Here is an 11,318-nt window from a genome sequence, read left to right on the forward strand (position 1 = left end):
TTAAACCGAAAAGGCATCCTTCTTGTACGTGAAGTGGAGCAGGCCATACTGCAGAGAAATAAAACATTACACGATTCAGCGGTCCGCGTAATAAGCAAACACCTCGTATCAGGTGAAAAAAGCAGCTGCTTAAGCTGTAACGGCTAACGGTCTATAACTTCTGGAGTGTGTTTGGGACTATGCTGACGGAGGATACAAACAGCTGGAGGTGCCGCTGGTCCCCTCTGTGTGTCACATCGCCTCTGCTGCACACAACGTATCCCGTGCAGATATGATTTCCTTACCAGAAAAAAACAGACAGTCCAGGGGAAAGCTGTCGCAACCAGTAGGGCATTTGCAAGAGCCTGAAAGGGAGGCACAAGCGAGTGACGCGGAACGAAGCCACTGATTATACAAGGCTGTCTGTAGTTCTGTCGTATAAGCCCCCCCGCCACCGCAAGTGTAGCTTTTCAGCGGAGAGATCTAGTCTGTCATTGTGATACACGCGGCCGTGGGTCGGTAGCTTCTTTTCGTCTATTTCAACTACCAAGCAATGCTTCTTACAGCCCGAATAAGTCACCTCCTCAAAAACCTACAATACAAACCCTACCTCAATATTTTTCAGCTTGAGGGCTTCCGAGTGAGCCGACGCACTGACTCCGCGATAACCAAACAGTGACTCGGCTGAAAACAACAGGTACACGCGGACAACCACTCTCAAAATACTTTTGCGCAGCTGCCGCGACCCCACACAGCTCACTCAACACGCATCCGGCTCGCTTCCTTGCCCTCCTCCGCTCCGCTGGCCGACCCTCCCCTTGCCCCCCCTCGCCGCATCTGCGGCGTGTCTCCGCTACGAGTGAAGCATCCTTTCATTCGGCTCCTTGGTGCGAGAAGCCGTGACAACAAATGAAATGAGGGTCAAACTTCCGATCACTCTGACCTATACTCCGCATAACTTCAAATTTTCCTGAGTTTCTTCAGCGGCGGTGCACAGGAGTGATATGGATACTGACGCCGGCCGGTACAGGCACGTGGCAGGGGGATCACTGCAGGGGCGAAGGCAAGCCTGATTCTGCCGAAGTGTATGAGAGAACTAACTCCGCTTACCCATGAAGGCGATGACTGGCGAGCCTAGCATAGCAGCCACGCTGCCTTCAAAAACAATTTGTGTAGCGAAAACGCTAGCACGTGCGTCTGACTCGACGATCTCCGACAAAATCGGTCGATTTACACCACTGGGACACCATGCTATTGCAAAGCCTGCGGACCAGGAAACCTCGACACGCTAACAGTTTCCGGATCAGACGAGCGGGTCTCACTACAGACACGCAACTCAGGAACGCATTCACTATTTACGGCCAGGCGATATATAACTGTCAAACCTCACGCAGAAACGCAGCATCAAACTCAACAGGAGATTCGCCGCTGGCGAATACTTTGCGGGCGATAACGCAGCACTGACAGGCTATGTCATCACGCGAATTCGTCTGATCATAGCTTACCGAGCAACAGCATGTCGAGAGCATAGAGCCCGAAGAATTCAGGACGGCGTGGGATAACAAGTAAGCCCGTGTATATTAGGGGAATGGAAAGAAGCGTGCCCATTTGTCCCACCAGAGGACGACCGTGAAAGCGGCTCCACCTATCAGCCTGATCCCCAAGCCATCCGCCGAATAGCGACCCAACCATTCCGCCGATCAGAGGACACGCCGTGAGGACGCTCGCCTGCCAGTCCGGCATCCCTATGTACTGAAACCACATGGTATAGAACTGAAACGCGTGGAGCGGTATGTACCCGCATATGCCCTGAAGTAGAAGAATGAAGAATGTCCGCGAAAGAGTGGCGCGGCAAAAGTTCCGGCACCGGCGGTACATGTCCTGCAGGACGCCTGAGTCTTGTATTCCTTCTGTGAGTCCGAGTTTGGGATTTCCGCCATCGAAGACTTCGTGACGGCGCGGCTCCACAGCGATAATCCGTACAAGAAGTCCGGCACACACCGAGAGTATGCCGCTAACAAAAAAAGCGACTCGCCAGCCCTGCCACATTGCACAACAAACACAGTGCCGCGCGGAAATGGCATAATACCCATGATGGGGATCGGCAACTCGGCTACGGCTGCTTGAGAGGGTCACATTGATGCACCCAGCTGTAGAAAGAAGCATCCACCACACAACCGGCCTAAAGACCAAAAGAACTGCCACGAGGGCATCTACAAGCTGAAACAAACGGCTGCAATAGAGATGTAGCAACATGAAATATCAACGTAATGCGTCTGTGAATGGAAAATGCTTGATCACTGCCGTTTCTTTGCCAAAACTCGTAGTTCATGATACTGCAACAAACACTCATGTACCGTGTGATTAGGTTCCATGCTAGAGTATATACTGCTGCACATTTAAGAGCAGGCTCACCCGAACGCCCGGAACAACAGTAAAGCTTGCCATGCTACCGCCAATTAAAGCGCCCACGATGCAACCTACACAGAAGAGAACGCATACACCTGGTGAACAGCACGCTGTCTCATAATAGACGACAACTGCTTGATGCGCATTCGTCTCCGTGTTTTCGGTAGCTGGCGCGAAAAGGCCAGTCCGCATCCCGTGGCAAGAAAGGAACTTCACTTCATGATGCGTACGCCGCTTCATGGCATCATCTGAAACTGTAGAACACTTTACACCAAACACGTCGTGCCTGAGCTCTGGCACGGCCGCAGACAAAAATCGAGGTACAGCCATCTTAGAACCACTGTACGAGGCGCCAGTCCTACTGGGCGCACTCCCCAAATTTTCCGTGTCTCGGTTACCTCCGCATAAGAAAAACTGGAGCCAGCCAAACTGTTCACCGCGCATATTCGAAGGGAACAAATCCGCGATCAGGGACTGGGCTACCGGCCCGATGCTGCACGTTAACACAAGTCCGCACGACCCCTTCTCGTCGTGCTTCTTTCAGATCTCCGGGCGATCCAAAAAAAGCTCTCTCGTGCGGGTACATCTGCAGCGAAATTCCACCAGCTGTTCGCCGGAAAAGCCACAGGACCTTAAACCCTAATCGTCGGTTCAGCAGAATCCCTCCGATTACGACTGCTACTTACTGCCCCCTTGCTCGCTGATCGTTTATCCTTCGGGTGGCTGCAGGCGCCTCCTCTCCATACTTCGTGGTAAGCTTCCGAACAGGGAAACGGAGAATTCATGCCGGCTTCTCCTGAGTCTTCATGCCTCCCTTATCGTTACGACACACCCCCTTACGAGGCAACACCATTTCCTCAGTCGCCCTAAGGGACCGCATGCACCAGTGCAGGTCGTCAAGCGCAATTTCGGGTTGCCTGTTAATTTCCTCCGGCTCCTCACCTTGCCATAGCAATGCCATTCAGCACCTTCAGCACGGCGAACTGCCAGTACTGAGTTCCCATGGCGATGAACATGCTCACGAGGCCCCAAGAACAGCAGCCAGTCGCCAAGAGGCGAACACGGGAAGAGCGGTCCGCCAAGTAGCCCCATACTAGCCCACTAAGCGCCTGAGATATGCTCTACAGAACAGCACACACGCATAAAAACAAAACGCCCGTAGACGCAACCCGGCAGATGCGCCAAACACAACCGTTCGGAGTTTACGAAGCAGTCACTTAGCAAGGAAGTTCTCGATGGGTCCCCTTGCCCTTGCCGCCTACTTCAACAACATTTCATTCCATCTGGAATGGCTAGGAAAGACCCGTTGACACATCGATGCCTTACTCAGGTCTTCGTATGCATTATAGAGACCCAGGAAGACGGCACTGTTCCGGCGGAGCCATCATGCGACGCCCACTCCAAACGGGCAACCTACGGGACGCCAGAAAGGTGAAACGACTTCTGAAGGCGAATCCTAAAGAGACCGAAATCCAGAGACTGAGGCATACATCCCGATTCGGTCAGTGGCGGGCATCCTCGGAAGTACCTGGTAGAAAACAAGGGCTCCCAAGTCCTGTAGTGCCCACAGGAAGTCAGCCTGGAGAATCTTGAAGCTTGCAGGCATAAGCTGAATGTCCAGGCCTTCGATGCCGCTGACCGTGTTGAGGACTGCGTCGCCAGGGATACACACGAGAAAGGACAGAGCAACGGCCAGATATTCTCAATTTTTTGGCTTCTCCAAGAGCGGCTTGCCGAAATGAAGCTGACAACCCGGGAACGGCCAGTGGCTAGCACACAGTCTCTCCCGAAACACTTAGCGGGCAATAAAGATGGACGAGCCCCCTCCATGCGGTAGGAAATGTTCGTATTGGCGCTTTAGAATGGAACAGACGAATTACCTGCTTGAGTCGTAACGACGGCCGGGATCACCTTGTAGCCCGCTTTCTGGGGGATGAGGGGTCCGCATTCTTCAGCGTCTCTCCCCTTCTGCTCCCTGAACGACGATAGGTTACGCGCATGCCCACAGAAAGGAGTTCAGTTTTGGACTTTTAGTGAGGAGGTACATCAATATGGATCAGGTACCCGGTGCGCACGAACCGTACTGCAAACGGTGGAAAGTGTACGCAGCCTCCAGCGAGACGAGATCACCAATCTAGGTACACTGTCGAAGTGGGTCTATCATGCCGTGGAGGATCGGTCGAAGAGACCCACTAGAGCGAAACGACAGCAGTACGGCAGCGGATGAGTCAGCTGTCGAATGCTGATTCGAAAGAGTCTTCACAAGAGAGATACTAGCCAGGAACCGAAGACTGAAGGGGGCACGGGTACTTCCAGGGAGGATACTGCCCTACGTTGCGGCCGCGCCGCGGATTGAGTTACACGGCAAACAAGTTGGAGCGTGTGGCACACCGGAAGCTAGTTCGTACTCGCTCCTTCTCCCAGTTCCACCTGAGTAAACATGAGTGCTGCAAATCAATCCTTGTGTCCGATTAGACTTACGCCACGAGTGGAGGTGTCATTGTAGGCGTGCCTCATTCCGCCCCAAGGCAGGGGCGGTTACGCCACACCGAGCCCACCCGGGCGCTCTGGGTCTCTTATGGAAATGTGTGCTGTCTCCCGGCTGGCGCTGCCCAAGAGACGACAAAACTTGATTCACTTGCCTCCAGAATCATACCAACTTCCACCACAGAGTTTCCTCGCTGGTTCATCAACTGCCAGAAGTAGGGTTGTAGAGTAGACACCCCGCTGTCTTGTGCGCGGGAAAAAGTGTCGCTCCTGGTGGTACGAGGCAGGAGAGGTTCCTCCCTGCTCATGGAATACAGAAATTCGAAAATTCCAGCATGGTAAGTGGACAAATAAGTGAAGAGCTACGCAGATCTGCTGGTGTATAAACAACGAAAGAAGAGGAGTCAGGGCAATGCGGCGCTCACGCCTCCCCTCCCAGACACGGGGAATGACTCCTGCGGTACGCGTCCGCTCAACGGATGAGAGAATACTGCCAGCAGGCTTCCAACTTTTAGGATGAAAAGCGAGCTTGCTTTACAGACTCAGCGGCTGGTATTTCCCATGCGAACGCTAAAAAACACAACAGAAAAGGCACGCCAAATACAGGCAGCCTTAGCACGCCGTAGGGGCTGGGGTGAGATTTGACCTCCCTGGTCAAACGCTAGCCGGGCGGACGCGGCTCGGTGGCAGACGCAGAGTATGCGCAAGTGCGTTTGTGCGAAGCCGGCGTGGCGGCTATGTACTATTTACGGAACTTGAAGTAAAGAACAAAACAGATCCTGCGTGGCGGAAGCGGTTTAGAAGCCACTCCACGATGAACAAGGAGGGAAACAGCACCGAAGCTCGCACTTCAGCCGCTTACGCTGTCTATCACCTACAGCAGTACTTCGCTATGAACCATGCGCCTCTTGCTGTTGTAGAATCCACCTCTTTTAAGCTTCGTGTCTAACGTTGGGATAGTCAACAGTACTTTCGTGCAAATTACCCTGGAGCAATTAAAGAACGCGCATTAAGGTCCATGGTGAGGACCGACTATTCGTCCCTGATACCCTATCTCTGCTACGTACTACTAGCGATGCTGGACACTGATCTCGGAGCGACAGTACAGAGCTGCGTACCGCAAAGGTATTGAAGCGTCATGGTTAATGTGTAGCGCATGTTTTCTCATTCTTCCTCTTATCTCTAACGTGCAGAGATCCCACGAGCACCGCCCCTGTAGGTTCTGGCGATGTCCGCGCGCAAAACCCGCCAGATATTAGAACGCCTTATAAGCCGGCAACGGACGGGGGCCCGCGGAGACTGCTTTGTGTCATCACGCAGGCGGACTGAGCTGGGACGGTGTGCGCCAACAGCAATCCCACACGAGTCGTCTCGACACAACACGCATGCGCATCCGTATCACACATGACGGCGATTGCTTTCAGGCGTTTACACACCATCTCGGATGAATGCTATTGCGTACAAACCGGCTCGTCGTACCGGTTCAGATAGGCGTGCGTTACCCCCCCCCCCGATCGTCCACCGGCGCCCCCTCTAAAGTTTTGTGCACCGTGCACACCGTCACTTTGTTTTTTGGTCGCCGCTTCCGAGATTTTCTGCTCGTTTTAAGCTACTTGAGTCAAAATGGACACCATGGCATCGTACGCGACTCCGGAGCAGCAGGCCGTGATGGCTACGGTGGAGCAAATGCAGCTTCAGCAGGCGGCCATGGCAGTTGACAGGACTTACATGAGCGAAGTTGCCTCTCTCACCGAGCCCGATCCTCAAAACATCCACAACATTTATTTTCGTGCAAACAACACCGAAGTCCATCCTTGCGAGTACTTCCTGCAGCCCCAGGACGTCACTGTCCCCTACTACGTCGCTCCAATCGTAAGTCGTGTGTCTGCCGACAGTGGGGGTGAAGCGCCGATCCCTTTCACAACACTCGTCTCATGTCTGTTTGCCCTCGAAGACATTTGCATCGTACAGCAGTGTTGCAACGCACAGTATAGCCTTCAGACAGTGTGTGTGTGTGGTGACGGTCACACTGGTGCGGGGTGAAGAGCAGATTTGATAGACCCTAGGAGACGCAGGTGTGCAAGGGCGAACCAAGGGAAAATTTCAGTCACATCGATTTTTTAAACGACAGATGGATGAGCGAACGTTCCAGGTGTCCCTCACGCCTCTTCGTTAGCACGGGCGTGATCTGCTCCCGAAATTGCACAACAGGGGACATGGTCACCGGTTCTCGCATGAGGGGAACACAACGCGCGCGTGGTTAAGCGATCACTCGAGCGATCACTAGGTAGTGCGAGTGCCGTCATACTTGCAGACGTCGAGGAAACGTGTATTGACCAATTTGCCGTCGTCCTCTACTTTCTGTGGCTTTATTCTTGAAGGCGGCGTTTCCGCAGCCGGAGCGGCATGCCTTGGCCTCCGGAGTGTTGCTTTATTTCTCACTTGCTCCCTTTGATGTTTTTGATGTATCATCGTGCTCGTGCGTGTGTGTATAATTGTCTCTGTGGAACTGCAGTACGAGAGCTACGTTCCCCCTGGAGGCTCTGTGATCAGCCACATGCCGCCCCAAATCAAGAGAATGAAGAAGCGCACGTGCTGCTGCTGAGAGACCAGCGACGATTCCACCGTGTCCGGTGCCTTCTTGCAGAGCGGCGCGGAAGTTCCAGAACCGCACCTGCGCGGAAGGATGAGCTGCTGACTCCTCCTAGTTGTCAGCTGTTTTCTCCCGTTTCAAAAAGTCGTCCTAGGGTGCTGCGGAGCTGTTTGACGCCGACACGAAGAACCGAGATGGCGAAGGAATGCAGGCATTGGACAAATCCGAGAAAGCGCGTCGAGAATGAGCTATGCAGCGGATTGTTTGTGATTCATGTTCATGGTATCTCTTCGCCAAGCGCCTCACTCTAGACAGAAAAGCACTCTTCTTCTGACGTGCTCATGGCTGCAGTCGGGGGACGTGATGTCAGCCGTGCCCCCGAGGTCTGTGGGAGAGTGTCAGTAATGTGGAAAACCAGGTTGTGGTGTGGTGTGTACAGTATTGTAGAGCACTGCCTCAATCATGCCTTGTTAGCGTCCTTGGGCAACCGTGGACGCTGAAGATCTTTCGCACCCATATTCATTCCTGCTCTCATGAGCATCGCATCATTCTTTCTGGCCTTTGAAGCAGCCTAATCATTGCGAGTGTGCCAGTTCCTCGCACAGACACATCCCCCTGCCCGCCTCCGTGTACTGCGTCCGTCAAAGCCACTCCCACACAGCACTGGCCTTCCATGCGGCCGAGCTACCAGAACTACCCGTAGTTAGGGTGTCTGTACTTTTAAGGCGTCGGATCCCCCCGAACGCAGCTCAAGCGAGCTCAACTGGAAGTGGAACATCGAACGTTTGTACTAGGGTTGTCACATCTAGTCCCCGTTTCGTCTCCCCGATTGAGGCTGGTCAACGGTGAGCGATAAGTCGCCCAGCAAGAGAGATGGGGCAGTAGTCTCTTGGCTGTTTCAGCGACCCCGATAGAGCTCCCAGGGCAGTATATTCGATGGCGGGTCATAGTGGTACGGGTAAATAGAAGAAAGGCCCCCACAGCGTTAAGAGAGACACAAGAGCGCATACCGTGCTCACGGGCCGGGCACCCGCTTTTTATTCGCCCGCTGGCGTGCGGCGAACGAGGCAGAATTGGTCAGAGCCGTGAATACTTCAATACAGTGCGACTGCGGTAGGAGGCTGCATCCACAGCAGGAGCATCGCCCGCTTTCCACATCGGCTGTGGGAGCTTCTGTTGTGGGGTATACCCGCGGCGTCCCTTCCCAGGAAAAATTTTCGCTAGCCTTTGTTATCGCCACATGCGTCCGAGTGTATGACAAGGGGACAACTCTACTTGGCAGCAATGGTACTGCACTTAGCGAGCGCGAAATGAACTGGGCAGCTCTGGCTTTGGGCCACACAGCGTGCCCCACTCCGTGAAGCTCTGTACGCCGTTTCCTAACGCAGATACCTTCGTGCATGCCCCTGAGTTCTGGTTTCCTCTTTTCTGCCTGGATGTGAGGGTCGCATGCAACTGCTGAATACCTCGGTAATGTGATTCCTCGTACATTAACAGACCGTGCAGTGTGGCTGAACCTGCCAGTCAGCGATTGACGCTTTCCGCTTTTCTCTTCAGACAACATGAGCAGTAGCCAGGCCCACACGATGTCGGGAATCTGGAGTTTTGGCATTCGCTTCTGCAACAACCTGGCCCTTTTTTAAGCGCATCAGCGCCCATGTCTGCGCACCTGATTTGAAATCGCGATGCCACCACCGTAGAAACGGCAAGAGCATCGCCCCATACTATGTGCTATTTGTCATCCGTCCCTCCATCATCAAGTCAGCTAGTGGCGACGTCGGGTTCGCAGACTAGAGAGGCACCGACCGACTGTGCTAGGTGCAGTGGCTGGATATCTCTACCTCACAGCAGTCAGAAGGTCAAGCCTCCTTTCCTCCTTACGAAGAGAACATGTCCGCTTCCAAGCAAAGCTCGCCGAAACCGAGCGGTGCCGTGCCGACCTCCCCGACGGCAGGCAAGAAGAGCCGCGTACAGAAGCCGGATGCTCTGAGAGCGGTTCGCAAGCATGCCGATGGTGACACAGAGGGAGATCATACTCCAACTACGGCCAACGTCGTCAGTCAGCAGGTCCTCGAAGATGTGATTGATAGCGGCGCAGCTCTTCTTTATCAAAGGCGAATGGATCGAATGTGCTTTTCCTTTGCAGCGTATTGTACCTGGAAAGTTCTGCTCTCAAACGTCAGAATGTGCTGTATAGAGTTTGATCCAGGCGACAGTGATACCGATGCCTCGCTGTGGGCGTGCGGAGAAATACCGGACCCCGCCCCCCTCGACACGTGGGCACCTGGGAGCTTAGCACTGAGAACACTGCCGGCTTCCATTATTCCAACCCAGATTCCTAAGCGGAATGCAAAATCCAGCATCAAAACCATGGAAAAAGCAGATGATCATCATCCTACCAGAAGATTCCTCTTGCCTCCTTGCTGGCTGCCACACGTCTCCGTGTGTTCAAAAGCTTCAGTGCCCGCTCAACGCTAAACATGCCACAGCGGAAACAACGTGGTACTTGTGTTATGTCATATCGTAATCTAGACATGTGTCTGAAAACTCCAAGACCATCATTAGAGCGGCTAGCAGAACCGGCATACAGAGAGTGGCAAAAACGGGGGGATCATTGCGAAGGGGGTGCCTCCTGGTCCTTTCTCAGCTGGCAGCAAGGCGCAGGCAACGCTTTAGTTCCTTCAGTTCCAGAGGGACAGCGGTGGTGGAGTGAACGTACTCGTTTTTGCTGCATGATTCGGCCCGGGAGGTATGGAGAGGAAACTGCCTTGACTTGAGACGTACTTCATTTGGATCCGGCTGTGACTATCTGGAAATGCGGCATCTTGCTGCGTAGATAGCGGCTGCACTGCGTTTGTCCACGGTTGCTTGGCTGCGGCCACCTGGCTGTTGGAAAACTGATGAACAAGCTGCCCAGTTTCATGCACGGCAGATTATGTTTTCCGTTTCACGAGAGTCTTTCCTTCTGCGCTACACTGTCCTGAGTCAACCGCTGAACTGAGCACGCAAATGTGGAGGAAGCTCTCGCAAAAGATCATTTGAGCAGGGGATGTAGCGTGAGGTGGACGCGAATAGCGCCCAACGAAAGACGGAGAAGGAAAACACCGAAGGCCGACAATAGAGAAGACGGAAGCAAACACATTCGGAACTATCTCCACGCGTTTACACTCGCCATGCAGAGTGGCTGGTGTCGCCTGTGTGTCAGCTCTAGCCAGCAAACGGAGTTGGCATAACCGGGAGGCGAGTCAACCTGGAAACCATATGCTCTTTCATAAGGGGTTAGGGAGTCGTTGCATTTATAAAGTGAATGGTTTCATGGCGAGGAGGGGGGTTGGGGTTCAGCGGTGGCAAGAGACTCTCCACGTCAGTCGGGTGCCTGATGGCGCAGATATGGGGTTCAAGAGAATAGCAGAAAACGCAGTCGATCTTACACATCTTCGGTGCTTCTCTGTGAGCTTTCCAACAGTTACAACGTGTCACCCGATCCCATAATGACAAATCAGATGAAGATAGAAGTCGCTAACCTGTGAGGGGCGACGTGGCGTAATGGTGTGGGATGGAAGGAAGCGTTAAATGCCACATCAGCACGGGCTAAAGCTTTACACGCTCTAGCGCGGCCAGATCTGTGATGAGTTTTGTCCGCTTCAGCTGTCTACAAAAAAACTCCAGGATCTGTTTCAGGCACCTAATGGCGTGACTCCAAGAGCCGAGCCGCAGATGGGCCGGTACTCTTTCAGAGCGATGTAAGCCTTCTCCGTCAGCGAAGCAGAATACTGTTAGCCACGCGAAGCATTCTCAACCATGGCCGCGTTTTATGCATTTGCGAGACTACCCAATGTGTATCGCTGTG

General features: G+C 53.5%; 3 protein-coding genes across 3 annotated transcripts; 2 read left to right on the top strand and 1 right to left on the bottom strand.

Moving 5' to 3' along the window:
• BESB_036440 (transporter, major facilitator family protein) lies at nucleotides 1-3,994 on the bottom strand (the record flags this gene model as incomplete). Its single annotated transcript, XM_029362230.1, has 9 exons — nucleotides 1-48; nucleotides 285-344; nucleotides 590-663; nucleotides 1,090-1,242; nucleotides 1,485-2,019; nucleotides 2,395-2,459; nucleotides 2,787-2,881; nucleotides 3,331-3,509; nucleotides 3,917-3,994. 9 exons carry the CDS (start codon nucleotides 3,992-3,994, stop codon nucleotides 1-3), a joined length of 1,287 nt encoding a protein of 428 aa, XP_029221195.1.
• Nucleotides 3,995-6,498: 2,504 nt separating this feature from the next.
• BESB_036450 (uncharacterized protein) lies at nucleotides 6,499-7,480 on the top strand (the record flags this gene model as incomplete). The annotated part of the gene is made up of 2 exons (XM_029362231.1): nucleotides 6,499-6,747; nucleotides 7,391-7,480. 2 exons carry the CDS (start codon nucleotides 6,499-6,501, stop codon nucleotides 7,478-7,480), a joined length of 339 nt encoding a protein of 112 aa, XP_029221196.1.
• Nucleotides 7,481-9,358: 1,878 nt separating this feature from the next.
• On the top strand, nucleotides 9,359-9,946 carry BESB_036460 (uncharacterized protein; the record flags this gene model as incomplete). The annotated part of the gene is made up of 1 exon (XM_029362232.1): nucleotides 9,359-9,946. The coding sequence occupies one exon, from the start codon at nucleotides 9,359-9,361 to the stop codon at nucleotides 9,944-9,946; it is 588 nt and encodes a 195-aa protein (XP_029221197.1).
• Between the last annotated feature and the right edge of the window lie 1,372 nt (nucleotides 9,947-11,318).

The sequence above is a fragment of the Besnoitia besnoiti genome, chromosome II (genome assembly GCF_002563875.1).
Source record: "Besnoitia besnoiti strain Bb-Ger1 chromosome II, whole genome shotgun sequence".
NCBI lineage: Eukaryota > Apicomplexa > Conoidasida > Eucoccidiorida > Sarcocystidae > Besnoitia > Besnoitia besnoiti.